General features: G+C 38.1%; 1 protein-coding gene across 2 annotated transcripts in view; it reads left to right on the plus strand.

Moving 5' to 3' along the window:
- The window catches only part of grik5 (glutamate receptor, ionotropic, kainate 5), a 459,142-nt gene that overhangs the window by 312,754 nt on the left and 121,284 nt on the right, over nucleotides 1-25,104 (plus strand). For both annotated transcript variants that reach the window (XM_062063911.1, XM_062063910.1), the window contains 2 exons: nucleotides 9,917-10,014; nucleotides 10,094-10,259. In XM_062063911.1, coding sequence (XP_061919895.1) covers nucleotides 9,917-10,014; nucleotides 10,094-10,259 — 264 coding nt within the window. The remainder of the gene's footprint in view (nucleotides 1-9,916; nucleotides 10,015-10,093; nucleotides 10,260-25,104) is intronic.

The following is a 25,104-nucleotide window of genomic DNA, read 5'->3' on the forward strand; positions in this document are numbered from 1 at the left end:
TTCACAGGTGTCATAGTTTTGATGCCTTCAGTGACAATCTACAATGTAAAATAGTCATGCAAATAAAGAAAACGCATTGAAATGAGAAGGTGTGTCCAAACTTTTGGCCTGTACTGTATGTATAGCATGTGTGTGTGTGTGCGTGTGTATTTGTATATGTATATATGTGCATGTATTGCTGGAATGTTACTGATGTCACATCCGGCTCACGCCCTGCCCAATAAATACTGGTGGTGGTCAAGCTAGCTCTGTTTTCAAATGGTACTAGGCGCCATTTAGCCTTTCTCGAAGAAAAAATGCCCTAAGCTTGTGTTGTTTTCAGCTGTACAAAAGGATAAATGTTTCGTCAAAGTTCCTCGAGAGGTTATCGAAAAGTGCAATATTTGTGGAATCGATGACGAGAAAAGCATGCGGCTCACACTCCAGTCCAAGGGAGCAGTGGAATAATGCATGAGTTTGCAGTAGGGATGTCCGATAATATCGGCCTGCCGATATTATCGGCCGATAAATGCGTTAAAATGTAATATCGGAAATTATTGGTATCGTTTTTTTTATTATCGGTATCGTTTTTTTGTTTTGTTTGTTTTTTGTTTTTTTAATTAAATCAACATAAAAAACACAAGATACACTTACAATTAATGCACCAACCCAAAAAACCTCCCTCCTCATTCACACAAAAGGTTTGTTTCTTTCTGTTATTAATATTCTGGTTCCTACATTATATATCAATATATATCAATACAGTCTGCAAGGGATACAGTCCGTAAGCACACATGATTGTGCGTGCTGCTGGTCCACTAATAGTACTAACCTTTAACAGTTAATTTTATTCATTTTCATTAATTACTAGTTTCTGTGTAACTGTTGTTATATTGTTTTACTTTCTTTTTTTTTTTTTTTATTCAAGAAAATGTTTTTGATTTATTTATCTTATTTTATTTTATAATTTTTTTTAAAAAGTACCTTATCTTCACCATACCTGGTTGTCCAAATTAGACATAATAACGTGTTAATTCCACGACTGTATATATCGGTTGATATCGGTATCGGTTGATATCGGTATCGGTAATTAAAGAGTTGGACAATATCGGAATATCGGATATCGGCAAAAAGCCATTATCGGACATCCCTAGTTTGCAGTGGTCATTATTTCGCATTTAAGTATTAAATTGATATTATTTGTATTTCTTAAAGTGGGGACTTAAGTAGGGACGGCGTGGCGAAGTCGGTAGAGCGGCTGTGCCAGCAATCGGAGGGTTGCTGGTTACTGGGGTTCGATCCCCACCTTCTACCATCTTACTCACGTCCGCTGTGTCCTTGGGCAAGACACTTCACCCTTGCTCCTGATGGCTGCTGGTTAGCGCCTTGCATGGCAGCTCCCTCCATCAGTGTGTGAATGTGTGTGTGAATGGGTGAATGTGGAAATAGTGTCAAAGCGCTTTGAGTACCTTGAAGGTAGAAAAGCGCTATACAAAAATAACCCATTTATCATTTAAACACATTTTTGCTACACGTTTTTCGCTAAGCATCAACTCGGCGTGTCTAAATAAAAAAAAAGGCAAATGTTAGCAAAACCTAAAAGTTAAGCTTTTACCAAAGGCAACAATCATAAATTAAGATTAATGGTGAAATTTGTCCTCTGCATTTGACCCATCCCCTTGGGGAGCAGTGGGCAGCAGCGGCGCCGCGCCCGGGAATCATTTTTGGTGATTTAACCCCCAACTCCAACCCTTTGTTTCTGAGTGCCAATGAAGCTTTCAGCACATACACAATGTTGACATCTATAGTTTTATTTTGATAAAGACGGGGACAAACACTGTGCGTGCAACAGAAAGGGCAGGCAACAAACATGAAATGCAACCTTACCAGAGCAAAAACTATGCATATTTATCCGGGAGAGTATTGATACCAATGTCCTTGATCCACACACACACACACACAAAGAAGTTGTAGACCTCCATGCTTTTCATCTGTTTTGTTGTGTAGAATGTCGTCTGGAGCACACTGGCTTGATATGTCGGAGCACGATTGTTTTTGATATCTGAGAACGGTACCGACGTATAATTCTTGATATTACTCGACAAATATTTGTTTGATAAAGTATAGGGATCTATTTTATTGCATAGTTCGATTTTTTTTTTGCTCGTATCTGTTTTTGCAGTAAGATTTAAACCTGTTTTGTACTCAGATAGTTTGTGTGCTGCTTGCTGCACAACAGCTTGGTCGCCCACCACTGGTTGTCACTTCCGGGAAGAAGTCACATTTTGGAATACCTGCTATATATTTGTATATATACAGTACATGTGTATCAACATTTTTTTTAAATAAAAAAAAAAAAAAAATTTTAAATTTAAATTAAAAAAAATAAAAATAAAAATAAAAAAAAAAAAAATATATATATATATATATATATATATATATATATATATATATATATATATATATATATATATATATATATATATATATATATATATATATATATATATATATATAAGTGTTTCCCATAAACTGCCAAGATACCTGTGCGGTGGGGGCGTGGCTATGGGTGTGGCTATGGGCGTGGTCACCGTGACATCATCGAGTAATTTGCATAATTTACTACAATGATATGATTTTCTCTAAAATGGCTAAAAAAATGTATACTTACTAATTAATAATACCAGTTTGGTTTTAAATGTCCATCCATCCATCCATTTTACAATATAATTACAACACTTTATGTACATATTTATATACAGATTTGAACAATAAGTTATTCACTGAAATATATTTATTAATTGTGGTTCTTATAAAAAATATATCTTATAAAATATAAAATGTCTCATAAAGCTCTGCCCCTTTAATTAGTGCATACTAAATAATTTAACTTTAGCCTACTACTACAACCATATTATTTACCAGCAACATAAAGTGAAACAGAGGCAGAGGTGTCCTGCCACAGTCAGTAACAAATAAACAGAAAACAGTAGTGGTGGTAGATAGACACAGAGCTTCATCAAACATCTGATCCACTGAACAAAGAGCTCCAAAAATCTTGAACATTAGACTGCCATCAGCTTTACTCCCTACACTTAAGCATGTGTTTCCTACTGCCTGCAGACTTTGCACCCTTTGTTATATACACATGTTGTGTTTCTAATATAAATACATTTAATAAAGTCAAATACAAATAAGGCAACAAGAGAAGTATCCTACACTTCTCTTTTGTAAAGTAAATCTGAACAGCCGATATGGGCATCTACATCAACTATATGATTTGCCTGAGAAGCTGGAGAGGACCAAAAAAAAATAAAAAATGTAGAATTTTTTTTTTTGAATTTTTTTTGAAATTTTTTTTGTTGAATTTTTTGAATTTTTTTTTGTGAATATTTTTGATTTTTTGTTGTTGAATTTTCTATTTGTGGCAGACGTAATTCACAAATAAATGAATGTGTGGGAAACACTGTATATATATATATATATATATATATATATATATATATATATATATATATATATATATATATATATATATATATATATATATATATATATATATATATATATATATATATATATATATATATATGTGTATATATATATATATGTGTATATATATAGGGGACCTCAAAAAATGGAATTATGGGCTTTATTTTAACAAAAAATCTTAGGGTACATTAAACATATGTTTCTTATTGAAATTTTGTCCTTAAATAAATAGTGAACATACGAGACAACTTTTCTTTTATTAGTAAGTAAGCAAGGCTCCTAATTTAGCTGCTGGGGCGGCGTGGCGAAGTTGGTAGAGTGGCCGTGCCAGCAATCGAAGGGTTGCTGGTTACTGGGGTTCAATCCCCACCTTCTACCAACCTCGTCACGTCCGTTGTGTCCTTTGGCAAGACACTTCACCCTTGCTCCTGATGGGTGCTGGTTAGCGCCTTGCATGGCAGCTCCCGCCATCAGTGTGTGAATGTGTGTGTGTGAATGGGTGAATGTGGAAATACTGTCTAAGTGCTTTGAGTACCTTGAAGGTAGAAAAGCGCTATACAAGTGTAACCCATTTATCATTTATCATTTATAACATATTGTGTCATTTATCATTCTATTATTTTGTCAACAATTATGAGGGACAAGTGGTAGAAAATGAATTATTAATCTACTTGTTCATTTACTGTTAATATCTGCTTACTTTGTTCGGATGTACTTTGTGGACGCCGTCTTTGCTCCACAGTAAGTTTTTGCTGTCGTCCAGCATTCTGTTTTTGTTTACTTTGTAGCCAGTTCAGTTTTAGTTTAGCCTTCCCTAAGCTTCAATGCCTTTTCTTAAGGGCACTCACCTTTTGTTTATTTTTGGTTTAAGCATAAGACACCTTTTTACCTGCATTTACAAAGCAATTAGCTACCGGCTGCCACCTACTGATATGGAAGAGTATTACACGGTTACTCTGCCGAGCTCTAGACAGCACCGACACTCAACAACAACACATCAGGAGTGGACAGTTTGTTGTCAAAGTTACTGTTTCAGAAAAAAATAGCTCTGTTATGCAAAACTCCGATGTCCACTGCAGAGGACACCACTGTATAATAGTGTTGCCCTGACATGAATAAGAAAACTAAACATTGACATTTAAAATGGTGGTCGTGTTATCAGTTGACATTTCACATTGCAGACTATAATTACTGGTTTGCAAAAAATGTTTTCGACCCAAATATGTGAAATTAGATAATCTCTCACGGCACACCATACTGTATCTCACGGCACACTAGTGTGCCGCGGCACATTGGTTGAAAAACACTGTCTTAGAGCACATCTTCCTGAGTGCGTTTCAGTGTTATAGCTTCACCTTTCTTCTGCTTTTTAAGCCAAAATGCGTCCGTTCTCCCTTTTCTGTCTACACACTGTGTCTGCCTGTAAGTACTCTGTGATTGTGCGCTGCCGAACATGCTCCTCTGCTCGTAAAACCAGCAATGTCATGACGTGGCGACGACGTGGCGTCATGCCCGTTATAAAAAAAAAAGGGGAGCCGGGGACCGGTACTTTTCAGAGGCGGTATAGTACCGAATATGATTCATTAGTATCGCGGTACTATACTAATACTGGTATACCGTACAGCCCTAATTGGTATCGGCCACACTCATGGATGATTTGTACCAGAATCAGCAGCATAAACCCCTGGTGGGAACATCCCAAGACATCAATGTGACAATCGGTGCCATGCAGACAAGTGAAGTGAATTATATTTATATAGCGCTTTTCTCTAGTGACTCAAAGCGCTTTTACATAGTGAAACCCAATGTCTAAGTTACATTTAAACCAGTGTGGGTGGCACTGGGAGCAGGTGGGTAAAGTGTCTTGCCCAAGGACACAACGGCAGGGACTAGGATGGCGGAAGCGGGGATCGAACCTGGAACCCTTGAGTTGCTGGCACGGCCACTCTACCAACCGAGCTATACCGCACCAAATATTCCTCCTTGAGATGTTAAAGGCCTACTGAAAGCCACTACTACCGACCACGCAGTCTGATAGTTTATATATCAATGATGAAATCTTAACATTGCAACACATGCCAATACGGCCGGGTTAACTTATAAAGTGACTTTTAAAACTTCCCGGGAAATATCCGGCTGAAACGTCGCGGTATGATGACGTATGCGCGTGACGAAGTCAGAGTAACGGAAGTTATGGTACCCCGTAGAATCCTATACAAAAAGCTCTGTTTTCATTTCATAATTCCACAGTATTCTGGACATCTTTTGCAATTTGTTTAATGAACAATGAAGGCTGCAAAGAAGACAGTTGTAGGTGGGATCGGTGTATTAGCAGCGGACTACAGCAACACAACCAGGAGGACTTTGTTGGAGCGCTAGGAGCGCTAGCCGCGCTAGCCGCCGACCTCACCTTGACTTCCTACGTCTCCGGGCCGCCAAACGCATCCGGTGAAGTCCTTCGTCCTTCTGCCGATCGCTGGAACGCAGGTGAGCACGGGTGTTGATGAGTAGATGAGGGCTGGCTGGCGTAGGTGGAGAGCTAATGTTTTTAGCATAGCTCTGTGAGGTCCCGTTGCTAAGTTGCTAAGTTAGCTTCAATGGCGTCGTTAGCACAGCATTGTTAACCTTCGCCAGCCTGGAAAGCATTAACCGTGTATTTACATGTCCACGGTTTAATAGTATTGTTGATTTTCTATCTATCCTTCCAGTCAGAGGTTTATTTTTTTGTTTCTATATGCAGTTAAAGCAAGATGCTATCACGTTAGCTCGTAGCTAAAGCATTTCGCCGATGTATTGTCGTGGAGATAAAAGGCACTGAATGTCCATTTCGCGTTCTCGACTCTCATTTTCAAGAGGATATAGTATCCCAGGTGGTTTAAAATACAAATCTGTGATCTACAATAGAAAAAGGAGAGTGTGGAATCCAATGAGCCAGCTTGTACCTAAGTTACGGTCAGAGCGAAAAAAGATACGTCCATCGCTGCCTCTCAAGTCCTTCACTGTAACGTTCCTCATCTACGAATCTTTCATCCTCGCTCAAATTAATGGGGTAATCATCACTTTCTCGGTCCGAATCTCTCTCGCTCCATTGTAAACAACGGGGAATTGTGAGGAATACTAGCTCCTGTGATGTCACGCTACTTCCGCTACAGGCAAGGCTTTTTTTTTATCAGCGAGCAAAAGTTGCGAACTTTATTGTCAATTTTCTCTATTAAATCCTTTCAGCAAAAATATGGCAATATCGCGAAATGATCAAGTATGACACATAGAATGGATCTGCTATTCCCGTTTAAATTTAAAAAAAATCATTTCAGTAGGCCTTTAAGATCTCCCCAAAGCTGGTTTGACCCCTCCTGCGATGTTCCTGGTCTCGTCTCATGAGATAACAGCGCTTGTTGACCTAAAGGTTTGTCTCTGTGATCAAATCTAGGCCCGTGCCGTATCCGTGTCTCTGTGAGAACAGCTTGTTTTTTCACTCTTATTCTCAAGCCGGACAGGACAATTCGTCTCCGATTGATTTTTTTTTTTTTTGCTCTTCATTTCCTCCCGCCCTCCAGGGGTTAGAAAAACACAGGTCAGAAGTGATGTCCAAATAAGAAGATCATCTATCTTGTGTAAATCAATTAGACAACAGATGTTCTAAAATGTGCAACCGGATCTAGTTGGTCCACCGGAATAGCAAATGTCTTCCAGTAACTTCCTGCAACCACGTCCGATTCTTTTTTTTTTTTTTGTCTCAGACATCGCACTCGTCTGGCTTTAACAAGGCAGTGATCTGACAGTGCGCCTCGCTCGGTCGCTCAAGCAGGACAAAGAGCTACTGTGCCGCGGTGCCGGCACATCTCTCCCTGCCTCGGCCCGACAGCTAATTGAAGGATCAATAAATAGATGTCGGCGCTCACGCCACTCGGAACAGTTGATACGGTTGTGTACTAGGGTTGTACGGTATACCGGTACTAGTATAGTATTGCGGTACTAATGAATCAAAAAACGGTACTATATTCTTGTTTGGAAAGTACCGGTATCACAATTTATTTATTTATTTATTTTTTAACGGGCATGACGGTGCACCGTCACGTCACGACATTGCTGGTTTTACAAGCAGAGGAGCATGTTCGGCAGCGCACAATCACTGAGTACTTAAAAGCAGACACAGTGTGCGGACCGAAAAGGGAGAATGGACGCATGATTAGCTATTGCTCGTCCTGCAGTGATAATCGAGTAGCTTGTAATAAACGTACTTATTTGTCGCCAGAAACAAAAACGGTACTATACTCTGTTTGAAAAGTGCCGGTTCCCGGGCATGACGGCGCGTCGTCACCTCATGACATTGCTGGTTTTGCAAGCAGAGGAGCATATTCGGCAGCGCACAATCACGGAGTACTTACAAGCAGAGACAGTGTGTAGACAGAAAAGGGAGAACGGACGCATTTTGGCTTCAAAACTAACAATAAAGGTGAAGCTTTAACACTGAAACGCCCTCAGGAAGAGGTGCTTTAAGACATGGCTTTGATTGATTGATTGAGACTTTTATTAGTAGATTGCACAGTACAGTACATATTCCGTACAATTGACCACTAAATGGTAACACCCCAATAAGTTTTTCAACTTGTTTAAGTCGGGGTCCACGTTAATCAATTCATGGTAACTAGGTAGCAGCTAAAATCCATCCGCAGTCGGCAGTGTTTTAGCTACCGTATTTTTCAGACTATAAGTCGCAGTTTTTTTCATAGTTTGGCCGGGGGTGCGACTTATACTCAGGAGCGACTTATGTGTGAAATTATTAACACATTACCGTAAAATATCAAATAATATTATTCAGCTCATTCACGTAAGAGACTAGACGTATAAGATTTCATGGGATTTAGCGATGAGGAGTGACAGATTGTTTGGTAAACGTATAGCATGTTCTATATGTTATAGTTATTTGAATGACTCTTACCATAATATGTTACGTTAACATACCAGGCACGTTCTCAGTTGGTTATTTATGCCTCATATAACGTACACTTATTCAGCCTGTTGTTCACTATTCTTTATTTATTTTAAATTGCCTTTCAAATGTCTATTCTTGGTGTTGGGTTTTATTAAATAAATTTCCCCCCAAAAATGCGACTTATAAACTACCGTTCAAAAGTTTGGGGTCACCCAAACAATTTAGTGGAATAGCCTTCATTTCTAAGAACAAGAATAGACTGTCGAGTTTCAGATGAAAGTTCTCTTTTTCTGGCCATTTTGAGCGTTTCATTGACCCCACAAATGTGATGCTCCAGAAACTCAATCTGCTCAAAGGAAGGTCAGTTTTGTAGCTTCTGTAACGAGCTAAACTGTTTTCAGATGTGTGAACATGATTGCACAAGGGTTTTCTAATCATCAATTAGCCTTCTGAGCCAATGAGCAAACACATTGTACCTTTAGAACACTGGAGTGATAGTTGCTGGAAATGGGCCTCTATACACCTATGTAGATATTGCACCAAAAAGCAGACATTTGCAGCTAGAATAGTCATTTACCACATTAGCAATGTATAGAGTGTATTTCTTTAAAGTTAAGAATAGTTCAAAGTAGGGCTGCAGCAACTAATCGATTAAATCGATTAAAATCGATTATAAAAATAGTTGCCGATTAATTTAGTCATCGATTCGTTGGATCTATGCTATGCGCATGCGCAGAGGCTTTTTTTTTTTTTTTAAAAAGTATTTTTTTTTTTTTTTTTTTTTTAAATAAACCTTTATTTATAAACTGCAACATGTACAAACAGCTGAGAAACAATAATCAAAATAAGTATGGTGCCAGTATGCTGTTTTTTTTCAATAAAATACTGGAAAGGATAGAAATGATTGATTGATTGAAATGTAGTTTGTCTCTTTTATCCGATTATTAATCGATTAATCGAAGTAATAATCGACAGATTAATCGATTATCAAGTTCATCTTTAGTTGCAGCCCTAGTTCAAAGTTATCTTCATTGAAAAATAAGGACATTTTAATGTGACCCCGAACTTTTGAACGGTAGTGTATATGTTTTTTTCCTTCTTTATTATGCTTTTTCGGCCGGTGCGACTTATACTCCGGAGCGACTTATACTCCGGAGCGACTTACAGTCTGAAAACTACGGTACACTAGCATGTCTTCCAAAGCATTTTCCACAGCGCCTCGGGGGCGCCACAAATGTAATTTACAATCCTGTGAAAAAATAAAAACACCCCATGTTTTTAAAAAAAATTGTTTTCCTTCTGTTTTAATTGTGAAAGTCATTTACAGCAGCAGTATATAACACTCGGTCTATCTGCTCCTTCGGGTATTCCTCCTCTCCAAGTAAATCAGATTAGAGCGAGTCGGATTTCTCCGCCATGACAATGGGATCAGTGGAAAAACTGTCCACACTTCCTCATTCGTGGTCTATCTAACAGTCTTTTTGTTTGTTTTTTAATCCCATTTTACAGTGTGTCAGATTCTTCCCAAAGGCGTTGTCTCTGTGATAGGCCCCGCCTCCAGCCCCGCCTCAGGCTCCACTGTCAGTCACATATGCGGCGAGAAGGAGGTGAGCTACAATACACAAACCACCGTCATGGTGATTATTTATTGCATGTTTGCTTGTAACGGCCTCTCCTTCTTTGCAGATCCCGCATGTCAAGATCGGCCCGGAAGAGACGCCCCGCTTACCGTACCTCCGCTTTGCTTCCGTCACGCTGTACCCCAGCAACGAGGACCTAAGCCTGGCCATCGGGGCCATCCTGCGCTCCTTCAGCTACCCCTCAGCCAGCCTGGTCTGTGCCAAGGCTGAATGTAAGTGCACACCTTCGTGAAGGGGAAATGCTGGAAGTTGTACCATATTTTGGAGTTTGAAAGGTCGTCGTGAAAGATGTTGCGTTAAACTATTGCAGGAAACCAAAGTTTGGTTGGTCTTTAGCTTTTTTCAATCAAAACCAAGCAGTGGACACTCTAAGACAAATTCTGAATTTTAACCATATTTTCAGGAAAAATATGCCTCTAAAGTTGCACAAAAACTCAGAGTTCGAACTATCATCATGAGCAGGGCCGGCCCGTGGCATAGGCCATATAGGCAAATGCTAAGGGCGCCGTCCATCAGGGGGCGCCACGCCAGTGCCGCAAATGTTGGAGAAAAAAAAAGAATTTTGGATGTCATCACATCAAAAAATCAACACAAGATGTCAAAACGGCCAAAACTGTCAGGTGCCCAGGGAAGAGAAAAGAAGAGGAGAAACGAGAAAAAGACAGAGGTAGCAGGTATGTAACGTTAGCCTACATGAAATTATTTGTCTGTTACAGAATGTGATAGTAACCTGGCTTTTTAGCATTAAGCTAATGTTACATGATTCGGCAATTGCTAATCAATAAATAGCTAGTTCTGTTTTAACATCGGGTTAATATTGTGGAGGGGGCTAAATTGTTATGGAAAATAATAATGTAACGTTAGGTAATTACAGTACTCCCACCTTCCTTTCTTCAGGGACATTTGTATTAGATCTTTTAAGCAGGTGTTTTTTGTTTACATTGTTATTGCCTTCTGGTTAGCTAATGTTTGCCCTGCAGGTAATAGTCACTTTTCCACCCCTTTATATATTAGGTCTAGTTGTAAGCCTAGTTGTTAAAGTGCACATCATTAATGTTAATTAAGCAATATCACATGAGAGGGAATGCTGTTTTTTAATTTGAGCACTCATTCACAACACAACTGATGGTCCCAACTAGGGATGTCCGATAATAGCTTTTTGCCGATATTCCGATATTGTTCAAATCTTAATTACCGATACCGATATCAACCGATACCGATATATACAGTCGTGGAATTAACACATTATTATGCCTAATTTGGACAACCAAGTATGGTGAAGATAAGGTCCTTTTTTTTTTTTAATTAATAAAATAAAATAAGATGAATAAATTAAAAACATTTTCTTGAATAAAAAAGAAAGTAAAACAATATAAAAACAGTTATATAGAAACTAGTAATTAATGAAAATGAGTAAAATTAACTGTTAAAGGTTAGTACTATTAGTGGACCAGCAGCACGCACAATCATGTGTGCTTACGGACTGTATCCCTTGCAGACTGTATTGATATATATTGATATATAATGTAGGAAGCAGAATATTAATAACAGAAAGAAACAACCCTTTTGTGTGAATGAGTGTAAATGGGGGAGGGAGGTTTTTTGGGTTGGTGCACTAATTGTAAGTGTATCTTGTGTTTTTTATGTGGATTTAATTAAAAAAAAAACAACAAAAAAAAACGATACCGATAATTAAAAAAACGATACAGATAATTTCCGATATTACATTTTAAAGCATTTATCGGCCGATATTATCAAACATCTCTAGTCTCAACCCCATTGATAAAGCAAGAAATTCCACTAATCAACCCTGATAAGGCACACCTGTGAAGTGAGCACCATTTCAGGTGACTACCTCTTGAAACTCATCGAGAGAATGCCAAGAGTGTGCAAAGCAGTAATCAGAGCAAAGTGTGGCTATTTTGAAGAAACTAGACTATAAAACATGTTTCCAGTTATTCCACCTTTTTTTTGTTAAAGATTAAAGATTAAAGTACCAATGATTGTCACACACACACTAGATGTGGTGAAATTTGTCTTCTGCATTTGTCCCATCCCCTTGGGGAGCAGTGGGCAGCAGCGGCGCCGCGCCCGGGAATCATTTTGGTGATTTAATAAGTACATAACTCCACATGTGTTTATTCATAGTTGTGATGCCTTCAGTGACAATCTACAATGTAAATAGTAGAGATGTCCGATAATATCGGTCTGCCGATATTATCGGCCGATAAATGCGTTGAAATGTAATATCGGAAATTATCGGTATCTGTTTTTTTATTATCAGTATCGTTTTTTTATTTTATTTTTTTTATTTTTTCATTTTTATTAAATCCACATAAAAAACACAAGATACACTTACAATTAGTGCACCAACCCAAAAAACCTCCCTCCCCCATTTACACTCATTCACACAAAAGGGTTGTTTCTTTCTGTTATTAATATTCTGGTTCCTACATTATATATCAATATATATCAATACAGTCTGCAAGGGATACAGTCCGTAAGCACACGATTGCTGGTCCACTAATAGTACTAACCTTTGACAGTTAATTTTACAAATTTTCATTAATTACTAGTTTCTATGTGACTGTTTTTATATTGTTTTACTTTCATTTTTATTCAAGAAAATGTTTTTAATTTATTTATCTTATTTTATTTGATTCATTTTTTAAAAAAGTACCTTATCTTCACCATACCTGGTTGTCCAAATTAGGCATAATAATGTGTTAATTCCACGACTGTATATATCGGTTGATATCGGTATCGGTAATTAAAGAGTTGGACAATATCGGCATATCGGATATCGGCAAAAAGCCATTATCGGACATCCCTAGTAAATAGTTATGAAAATAAAGAAAATGCATTGAATGAGAAGGTGTGTCCAAACTTTTGGCCTGTACTGTATGTCTTTTATAATTTTCTAGATTACGTAATTTTTTTGTTATTTTCCAATGTGGACGCTTCAAAAATTTGCCTATACATGAAAAGTGCTTTTAAAAAAAAAAAAAGTTTGATTGATTGAAGAAACGACACGTGACACCAACAATTTACAGTACACCAAAGTTAGCTTGTTCTTTGGCTTTTTAGAACAAATCCAAAACTCTACAGTGGAATCCGTAAAGTCGAATTCAGAATTTGCCGGAAATCTGAAATTGTTAGCACATATGCATAAAACCCAAGTTAGTTTGCGAATTCCATCCATCCATTTTTTACTACTTGTCCCTTTCGGATTGTTTTTTTTCAATCAAACACAGAACACTACATTATGAAGACAAATTCCGACGCTGATCCAAGGTTTTAGGACAAATGTGTTTAAAGTCAAACAAATTATCTGAGTTCGAACTATCATTATGTCTTATATTACTTTGATTACACGCTTTGGTTGTTCTTTGGCTTTTTCAATCAAAGCCGAGTACTTTAGTGGAACTCGTAAAGTCGGTTTTAGAATTTGACCTAGATTCTTCAGAAGAATTCTTCTCTGAAGTCGCACAAAAACTTCTGCATTTGAACACTCGTCATATAAGACGATGGCTTATTGCAGGAAACTAAAGTTTGTTTGTTTGGTTGTTGTTGGTTTTTTCTTTTAAATCTAAGCACTATACTGGAGCCCGTAGAGATGGATTTAGAACTCTAACAACATTTTGATGTTTTCTGAACTTCTTTTTAAACATGAATAACAGTTATGAATATAACTTAAAGAAGAAAAAAAAAGATTAACTTCCAAGTTGGAACGTGGACGTGACTCGGTTTCCGCGGGTCATTAAAAAGCATTAGGTCATTAAATGGATTTGGCTAAAATTAAGGCCTTAAAAGGCATTATAAAGCATTAAATTCAATGTCCAGAGGCATTAAAACATTTTAATACAATTGTAGGCCTGGGCTGATAGTCAATAGGTCAATAATTGAACGATAAATGAAAATTACCACAATAACTTTACCTTCATCGATAAATTAAAGTTAAAAGTTAAAGTTAAAGTACCAATGATTGTCACACACACACTAGTGGTGAAATTTGTCCTCTGCATTTGACCCATCCCCATGTTCCCCCCCTGGGAGGTGAGGGGAGCAGTGGGCAGCAGCGGTGGCCGCGCCCGGGAATAATTTTTGGTGATTTAACCCCCAATTCCAACCCTTGATGCTGAGTGCCAAGCAGGGAGGTAATGGCTCCCATTTTTATAGTCTTTGCAGTGTTTCCCATAAACTGCCAAGATACCTGTGGCGGTGGGGGCGTGGCTATGGGCGTGGTCACCATGACATCATCGAGTAATTTGCATAATTTACTACAATATGATTTTCTCTAAAAAGGCTCAAAAAATTTATACTTACTAATTAATAATAACAGTTTTGTTTTAAACGTCCATCCATCCATCCATCCATCCATTTTACAATATAATTACAACACTTTATGTACATATTTTTATATACGGATTTGAACAATAAGTTCTTCACTGAAATATATTTATTAATTGTGGTTCTTACAAGAAATATATCTTATAAAATATAAAAGCTAAAATGTCTCTTAAAGCTCTGCCCCTTTAATTAGTGCATACTAAATAATTTAACTTTAGCCTACTACTACAACCATATTATTTACCAGCAACATAAAGTGAAACAGAGGCAGAGGTGTCCTGCCACAGTCAGTAACAAATAAACAGAAAACAGTAGTGGTCAAATACAAATAAGGCAACAAGAGAAGTATCCTACACTTCTCTTTTGTAAAGTAAATCTGAACAGCCTATATTGGCATCTACATCAACTATATGATTTTCCTGAGAAGCTGGACAGGACAAAAAAAAAACATTTATTTTTATTTTTTTTAATTTTATTTGTGCAGATGTAATTCTTTCGTGGTGGGCCGCCACAAATAAATGAATGTGTGGGAAACACTGCTTTGGTATGACTCGGCCGGTGTTTGAACTCAAAACCTACCGATCTCAGGGCGGACACTCTAACCACTAGGCCACTGAGTAGGTTATTACGCCTTCGTCTCTGGCTTTCAAACCGGATACCAGAGGTCTCACCCATGTGCATGGCTCTCAGCACATGAGCGTGCCTACTCAACAGGAGAATTACATGAACAAAGTGAGCCTCTTGCCAATCATCCACAATCTTTGTCATTCTCTTCTACATGTTTTCCTGTGTAGTCATGGGAGAGACACTCACTTTAATGTTGTCGCTGGAACTAATCATTTTAATACAACACTCACTTTTACAGGGGAAGTGCACTTTTTTTTGGAATTTTGTTGACAATCATTATGAGAGACAAGACCACGTCTTATTTTTCTTTTTTTTTTTGCAGCATTTGAAAAATGAATAAGTAACAAAACGCTTCAAAGATGCGGCTAATGAGAGTCACCGTTGTAGCCTTCAAAGGCCTCGAAAACAACTTTTCCAGCTACTCCACTACTACTTATATATAGGGATGTCCGATAATGGCTTTTTGCCGATATCCGATATGCCGATATTGTCCAGCTCTTTAATTACCGATACCGATATCAACCGATACCGATATCAACCGATATATACAGTCGTGGAATTAACACATTATTATGCCTCATTTGGACAACCAGGTATGGTGAAGATAAGGTCCTTTTTTGAAATATTAATACAATAAAATAAGATAGCTAAATTAAAAACATTTTCTTGAATAAAAAAGAAAGTACAACAATATAAAAACAGTTACATAGAAACTAGTAATTAATGAAAATTTGTAAAATTAACTGTTAAAGGTTAGTACTATTAGTGGACCAGCAGCACGCACAATCATGTGTGCTTACGGACTGTATCCCTTGCAGACTGTATTGATATATATTGATATATAATGTAGGAACCAGAATATTAATAACAAAAAAGATGCAACCCTTTTGTGTGAATGAGTGTAAATGGGGGAGGGAGATTTTTTGGGTTGGTGCACTAATTGTAAGTGTATCTTGTGTTTTTTATGTGGATTTAATAAAAAAAAACAAAAAAAAACTATACTGATAATAAAAAACACCGATACCGATAATTTCCGATATTACATTTTAACGCATTTATCGGCCGATAATATCGGCAGACCGATATTATCGGACATCTCTACTTATATATATTTATTTATTTACCGCATTTTTGTCATTTTAAGCAATACCAAAACTACCAGGGCATTTATTTCCGTTTCCATAGCAACACACTTTTGACTTCCGGCAACAAATGTGTTTTTACTTCCGGAAAAAACATGGAAGACTTGGTAACAGACAACAAAGAGGACTATTTTTGGACAAATGAGGATTCACTACCTTATCTTTTTGAAGCTGAATATACGGTGGATGATGAACGACTGGTTATAAAAGCGAGCACTAAGGGAGAGTGATACGTTGGAACAGACCGAAGCCGTGAGGGTGAGGTTGGCGTGACTAGACTAAACAAATGGAACTTGGAGCCAAGCTGTGCCAACATAAATGGTGTGCTTACCTAAAATCAAGTGGAAAACGTGCCCAGCCAGCTTGACCAAATTGTCCATCGAGTGAGTCACTATAATATTGATCATGATTAGGGATGTCCGATAATGGCTTTTTGCCGATATCCGACATTCCGATATTGTCCAACTCTTTAATTACCGATACCGATATCAACCGATACCGATATCAACCGATATATGCAGTCGTGGAATTAACACATTATTATGCCTAATTTGGACAACCATGTATGGTGAAGATAAGGTACTTTTTTAAAAAAATTAATAAATAAGATAACTAAATTAAAAACATTTTCTTGAATAAAAAAGAAAGTAAAACAATATAAAAACAGTTACATAGAAACTAGTAATTAATGAAAATGAGTAAAATTAACTGTTAAAGGTTAGTACTATTAGTGGAGCAGCAGCACGCACAATCATGTGTGCTTACGGACTGTATCCCTTGCAGACTGTATTGATATATATTGATATATAATGTAGGAACCAGAATATTAATAACAGAAAGAAATGGGGGGAGGGAGGTTTTTTGGGTTGGTGCACTAATTGTAAGTGTATCCTGTGTTTTTTATGTTGATTTAATAAAAAAATAAAAATAAACGATACAGATAATTTCCGATATTACATTTTAACGCATTTATCGGCCGATAATATCGGCAGGCCGATATTATCGGACATCCCTAATCATGATACATGAAGCATGTCACAGTACAACTACAGTACATTTGCTGTCGAGCTACCTGTGTACAAACAAAACACGAAATGTGGGCTAATACTTTACAGATACTTTAATATAATTATTCATAATTTTCAGTCAGCACAGATTGGTGTCCGATCGCAGTGTGTTTTGTATTACAGACTCAAAAGCCATTCAGCTGCTGACGCAAGAAGCTAGCTTAGGCTAATGCCGTAGCATGCCATGTGTGATTTACGCTAGATAGTTCCTCTGTGTTTGTTCTTACAATAACAATGTCTCTACTGCTTGGTTATTACCGTATTTTTCATACTATAAGTCGCTCCGGAGTATAAGTCGCACCAACCGAAAATGCATAATAAAGAAGGAAAAAAAACATATAAGTCGCACTGGAGTATAAGTCGCATTTTTTTGGGAAATTTATTTGATAAAAGCCAACACCAAGAATAGACATTTGAAAGGCAATTTAAAATAAATAAAGAATAGTGAACAACAGGCTGAATAAGTGTACGTTATATGACGCATAAATAACCAGTGTTGGGACTAACGCGTTACAAAATAACGCGTTACTGTAACGCCGTTAGTTTCGGCGGTAACTAGTAATCTAACGCGTTATTTTTTATATTCAGTAACTCAGTTACCGTTACTAAATGATGCGTTACTGCGTTATTTTACGTTACTTTTTATGTAGTATAAAGTGTGTTTTATCGGAGCGCTGCAGTGTCGTCGTTCTGATTCTTCTGAGAAGAGAGACCTGCGCTCTGCGTGTGTCTGGGTGTGAGTGTGGGGAGGGGGGAGAGAGGGGGGCGCGTCTGATCATGGCGGAGCCAGAAGTCGAGTTTGTTAACATGGAGATATTTTCACTACTTTTCTTTTGTCGAGCACAGAGAAAATAACATTTTAGTTAGATGTAAATTGTGCTTTGGATCAAAGATCCTATCTACTGCCCAAAACAGCAAATCAAATCTGCTGAAACAAGCTACATACGCAACATGCTTCGACGAAGCTAGTAAAGAGAGACAGAGACTCCAATGCCTCTTCAACTCCACCACCACCACTTAAGGATTAACTCTGCCTCTGCTCATCATTCAGCACTGAAGGTACACACTCTGTCAATCAATGTTCCCTCCAAAAACTCCCTGAGCATTCAGTGGAGCCCATGTGAGCAACATCAGACGTGCACACTGTGGCTACATCAGCAGCACACCTGTCCCAAACCTGACTAAATAACAAGTTCAATCTCCATCCATCCATCCATTTTCTACCGCTTGTCCCTTTCGGGGTCGCTGGAGCCTATCTCAGCTGCATTTGGGCGGAAGGCGGGGTACACCCTGGACAAGTCCCCACCCTCATCGCAGGGCCACTTCTACTTCAAACAAGCGGCACAAATAGAAAAGAACAATGTTGTTGACAAAAGTTCTCTAGATTGTTTTATTGTTAACTTTTTTGAACACTTGAATTACAACAGATTGTCATGATCCGTGGTCCGGATCATGTTTTGTGTTTTCTGTTTGTTTTGGACTCCTTTAGTTCCTGTTTGTGCACCTCCTGAGTTTGTTACCATGGCTACTTATTATTTGCACCTGCCTCTTGTGTTCGGGACGCTCACCTGTTGCTCATCAAGAGACATTATTTAAGCCTGCCTTCGCCCGTCAGTCGGTCTGGCTTCTTTGTTTGCTTCATGCTCTCGTCACGTAAGTTTTGCTTGTCTCCTAGCCTATGCTAAAGTTTAGTTTCGAGTGCGATTGGCACCTTGTTCCGTCGGTTGGTTTTCTGTTTTTGTACCTCTTTGAGTGTTTTTTTTGAGAATTAAATGATGTTCCTACCTGCAAGTCCTGTCCGGAGTCGTCCGTTTGCATCCCAGGAAAACGAACCGCGCAGTCAGCCGCAACCAAACCGTGACAACAGATAATGTTAAAATAACATAATAGTCTGAGTTGTATGACTTGCGCTCCATTTTAGATCTTAATATGTGGCCGGTATTTTCTTTTTACACTTGTACAAACCCCGTTTCCATATGAGTTGGGAAATTGTGTTAGATGTAAATATAAACGGAATACAATGATTTGCAAATCCTTTTCAAGCCATATTCAGTTGAATATGCTACAAAGACAACATATTTGATGTTCAAACTGATAAAAACAATTTTTTTGCAAATAATCATTAACTTTAGAATTTGATGCCAGCAACACGTGACAAAGAAGTTGGGAAAGGTGGCAATAAATACAGATAAAGTTGAGGAATGCTCATCAAACACTTATTTGGAACATCCCACGGGTGAACAGGCTAATTGGGAACAGGTGGGTGCCATGATTGGGTATAAAAGTAGATTCCATGAAATGCTCAGTCATTCACAAACAAGGATGGGGCGAGGGTCACCACTTTGTCAACAAATGCGTGAGCAAATTGTTGAACAGTTTAAGAAAAACCTTTCTCAACCAGCTATTGCAAGGAATTTAGGGATTTCACCATCTACGCTCCGTAATATCATCAAAGGGTTCAGAGAATCTGGAGAAATCACTGCACGTAAGCAGCTAAGCCTGTGACCTTCGATCTCTCAGGCTGTACTGCATCAACAAGCGACATCAGTGTGTAAAGGATATCACCACATGGGCTCAGGAACACTTCAGAAACCCACTGTCAGTAACTACAGTTGGTCGCTACATCTGTAAGTGCAGGTTAAAACTCTCCTATGCAAGGCGAAAACCGTTTATCAACAACACCCAGAAACGCCGTCGGCTTCGCTGGGCCCGAGCTCATCTAAGATGGACTGATACAAAGTGTAAAAGTGTTCTGTGGTTTGACGAGTCCACATTTCAAATTGTTTTTGGAAACTGTGGACGTCGTGTCCTCCGGACCAAAGAGGAAAAGAACCATCCGGATTGTTATAGGCGCAAAGTTGAAAAGCCAGCATCTGTGATGGTATGGGGGTGTATTAGTGCCCAAGACATGGGTAACTTACACATCTGTGAAGGCGCCATTAATGCTGAAAGGTACATACAGCTTTTGGAGCAACATATGTCGCCATCCGAGCAACGTTACCATGGACGCCCCTGCTTATTTCCGCAAGACAATTCCAAGCCACGTGTTACATAAACGTGGCTTCATAGTAAAAGAGTGCGGGTACTAGACTGGCCTGCCTGTAGTCCAGACCTGTCTCCCATTGAAAATGTGTGGCGCATTATGAAGCCTAAAATAGCAGAAGGGAGACCCCCGGACTGTTGAACAACTTAAGCTGTACATCAAGCAAGAATGGGAAAGAATTCCACCTGAGAAGCTTCAAAAATGTGTCTCCTCAGTTCCCAAACGTTTACTGAGTGTTGTTAAAAGGAAAGGCCATGTAACACAGTGGTGAACATGCCCTTTCCCAACTACTTTGGCACGTGTTGCAGCCATGAAATTCTAAGTTAATTATTATTTGCAAAAAAAAAATAAAGTTTATGAGTTTGAACATCAAATATGTTGTCTTTGTAGTGCATTCAACTGAATATGGCTTGAAAAGGATTTGCAAATCATTGTATTCCGTTTATATTTACATCTAACACCATTTCCCAACTCATATGGAAACGGGGTTTGTATATGAAAATTGAGAATGTTAAAATGCATTTTAAAGGTAGTGACGGTTTGACCCCGGAACAAATCAATTATATTTCCATTCATTCATATAGGAAATATGAACAAATTGTGGGTCGACCAGCATGTCAGGATTTTTGTGTACAGTATCCAATAAAAATGATGTGAAATGAATACGTCTGTGACAGTATCAATCAAGTTGATTGAAAATGATAGAAAATCAATCATTTTAAAGGGCTGGTATGGCTGCCATGCAGTTGTCAGAGCTTTAAAACCTGGCGTGTGTGTGATTGTGATCAATGTGCATGTTGGCGTTGGCTCACTTTGCGCGCGCCTCACCTGCTTTGCAGCATTTGGACAGCGATCATAAAGTTGTGCGAGAACTCGGCTCACGCTGCAGGCTATTTATTTATTATACTCCTGCACACTGTCTGTCTCTCTCATCCTCCTCTGAGGCTTGTCAGACTCCACTCATCTCATAAAAATGATTCTGGAATGCTTTCCAGTTTGGGAGGAAAATTACGAGGCAGCCAGACAGCTTCAGGACCACAGGGGGTGTGCGTTAGTCACAATAGTCCCCTGTATTTTCATTCTGAAAGAGCACACTATTGATTGATTATGCGGGAATTAAAGGTGTGCTGCTGCATGAAACACTCTGCGTGTACAGTAGTGAGCTGTAGATCCTCTTAGGTCTGTGGAGGCTTTTCAGACAAACAAAAGCCTCACAGAGAGCCCGATCATTATCTTCTGGCGAGAACTCAGATGTGGCTTTTAAAAACCCAATCACTTAATGACTTGTCTTTTATTGACTCCAAAGAGCTTTTCAGATGACACATTTCATCCTTGGTTCAATGCAACCATAGGAGATATTTTGTGTACTAAGAAACGGGGAACTCAGAGTAGGGATGATACTCGAAACCGGTTTTCCCGGTTGTTCGATAAGAAAACAACCGAGTCCTCGGACTCGAATCCCTTATTGAGAACCGGTACCCGTTATCGAGAGCACTATAGTAAAGAAAAAGAGTTGGTTCTTTATTCGAATCCCTCGGAACGAATCCTGTCCCAACCAGAAATGCCCCTTGAGACATCACAAGAAATGACGTCACGTAGCTCAGCCATTAGGTGCAGATAGCGAAAGCAGGAAAAACAATGGAATAATAAAGTTCAAAACAATATAATCCAATGAATAACTTTACTGAGAGATTTGAGCAGGGTACAACACATGACGAACACTTTTACGACCAACCGGAAACATAGCAACCAGGCTAGCAACGCACCTCCTTTACGGAAGCTGTCGCAACGTTCTTAAAACAACCGCAGCACATACATATATATACAACATATCTCCCTCTTTTAACTTTTGTTTTTCTTTCCTTGTAAACAAAACAAAATCACACTGTAGATGTGTTGTCTGTCTAATTATAAATAATGCAGACGAGGCGTGTTGGCTGAGTTCTTGACGTTTACTTTCACGGGTGACGACATGCAACACTTTACCCAGCATGCTCGTCACTCCCGTTGCATGCTGGGTAGTGTAGTTGTTATATTCCCTAGCTCATAACATCTTTCCCCCCATAAAGAAAGATTTTAACTCAATAAAGTGTATTTCTTTTTTTAGCTTTAACTTTTCATTTATTAGCATGGTAACCACATTTGCAAACAACTTTTCTCTTCATAGAATGTTCTTTCAATAAAGAAATAAAGTGCAAAAATGTCAAAGCATCATAACAAACAGTTATGTCAAATAGCAGCAGAAGTGCACTTTTTGGAGAGCTGTATTATTTCCATTTTTGTGGCCAAGGGACTGATTTTATTTAACACTATATTATTATTTATACACCTATAGTGATCACAGAGACAGGTTGTTTTTGTGTTACTGTATATATTTGTTTTTCTGAAAAATCCCACTTAATATACTTTGGGTAACAACAGTTAATATTTTTTTATTTTATTTTATTTTTTTAGGTGGGTAACAGTCAATATTTATTTATTTATTAGATTTTATTATTTTCTTATATAATAAAAGTGAGCTTTTGTTAAACCAAATATTGTGTGTTTTTTTCCATATACAACAAACTATCTGGACTCCATAAGAGAATCGATAAGGAATCTGTTCAATAAGAGGATTCAATAATAGGCTCGAACTCGATAATTTCTTATCAAACATCATCCCTAACTCAGAGGCATACTTGCCAACCCTCCTGAATTTTCCAGGAGACTCCCGAATTTCAGTGCCTCTCTCGAAAATCTCAACCATTCTCCCGATTTCCAGCCGGACTTAAGGCACGCCCCCTCCAGGTCCGTGCGGACCTGAGTGAGGTCAGCCTGTCGTCACGTCCGCTTGGCCAACCAAAAAGTAACCACAGAACACTATACCGTATAGCAGACCTGGGCATTCTGCGGCCCGCGGGCCACACCCGGCCCTTTGTGCGTCCCTGTCCGGCCCGCGTGAGGCCAATCATAAATTACCAAATAAATTTAAAAAAGTATCTATGTCGAGTGTGCAATACAACGATGCTGCTTTTGTTTTGAAAAGCGTAATTTGTATTACTTCCATGTGGACGTATGCGCGTGTGCGATTGTGAGTGAATGTGAACAGCGGCAATCACAAATTACAAAATAAAGTTTAAAAAATATTAGGGATGTCCGATAATGGCTTTTTGCCGATATCCGATATTCCGATATTGTCCAACTCTTTAATTACCGATACCGATATCAACCGATATATGCAGTTGTGGAATTAACACATTATTATGCCTAATTTGGACAACCATGTATGGTGAAGATAAGGTACTTTTTAACAAAAATAATAAAATAAGATAACTAAATTAAAAACATTTTCTTGAATAAAAACGAAAGTAAAACAATATAAAAACAGTTACATAGAAACTAGTAATTAATGAAAATGAGTCAAATTAACTGTTAAAGGTTAGTACTATTAGTGGAGCAGCAGCACGCACAATCATGTGTGCTTACGGACTGTATCCCTTGCAGACTGTATTGATATATATTGATATATAATGTAGGAAGCAGAATATTGATAACAGAAAGAAATGTGGGGAGGGAGGTTTTTTGGGTTGGTGCACTAATTGTAAGTGTATCTTGTGTTTTTTATGTTGATTTAATAAATTTTAAAAAAAACAAAAAACGATACAGATAATAAAAAAAACGATACCGATAATTTCCAATATTACATTTTAACGCATTTATCGGCCGATAATATCGGCAGGCCGATATTATCGGACATCCCTAAAAAATATCTATGTCGTGCGTGCAATACAACTGTGCTGCTTTTATTTTGAAAAGTGTTATTTATGGGCATATGTCCGGGTGTAACCTGTGAGTGAAGGTGCGCAAGTGATGAGACGCTAAAAAGAGAAAAGTTGATGACGAATGGCGTGTTTTCAACAAGACATGGACTGCCAAGTATTTCTTTACAGAAATTAAAGGTAAAGCCGTGTGCTTAATTTGTGGTACACAGGATGCTGTGTTAAACTTTAAAGAATATAATTTGAATCGCCACTACGCGACGAAGCACGAGAAAAAATACCAGAAATGTGTCTGATGAAGCGCGCGCACGGGAGGCTGATGCGTTGATGGTGAAACTGCAAACCCAACAAGGACTTCTTGCCATATTTCACACCCCCAGAGATGCAGCCGTCAGGACAAGTTTCGTCATTCCTCACAAAATCGCCAGAAAAAGTAAGGCGTTTTCTGACGGAGAGTTTATTAAGGAGTGCTTATTGGACTCTGTTGGATGAGAGCTGCGATGTACGTGACACCGCCCAGCTGCTCATCTTCTTACGTGGGATAACTGCAGACTTTCAAATCACGTTTGACATTTTAGGACTGAAATGGGACAAGCTGGCAGGTGTGGCAATCCAATTCAATCCACTTTATTTATATAGCACATTTAAACAACAAAATGTTTCCAAAGTGCTGCACAACAATATTAAAAACAATATTCAAATATTATCCTTAGCTCCACCAATGACTGAATAAAAACATATAAAACCAATATAAAAAACAATATAAAATAAACAATTTTTAACAACAGATGGTTGTCCAAATCTGACGGGGGAAAATGTTGGATAATGCAGGATAAAGTGACAGAAATTACCCCGTGTGCAGTAATAGACATTTTTGCATTGTATTTATACATCAGGAAGTGTTGTGTAAGACAGTGTTAGAAATAAAACCATCAAAAGAAATCTGCTTTTGTATAAATTTAAGTTAGGTTAAATGAAATTATTGTTATTATTATTATTTATCTCACGGTGTATCAAAAATAATATTGAGCAAAATTTAATTGAAATATTCAAACAATATTCAAATATTA

This window comes from Entelurus aequoreus, linkage group LG11 (assembly GCF_033978785.1).
Source record: "Entelurus aequoreus isolate RoL-2023_Sb linkage group LG11, RoL_Eaeq_v1.1, whole genome shotgun sequence".
Classification (NCBI taxonomy): Eukaryota; Metazoa; Chordata; class Actinopteri; order Syngnathiformes; family Syngnathidae; genus Entelurus; species Entelurus aequoreus.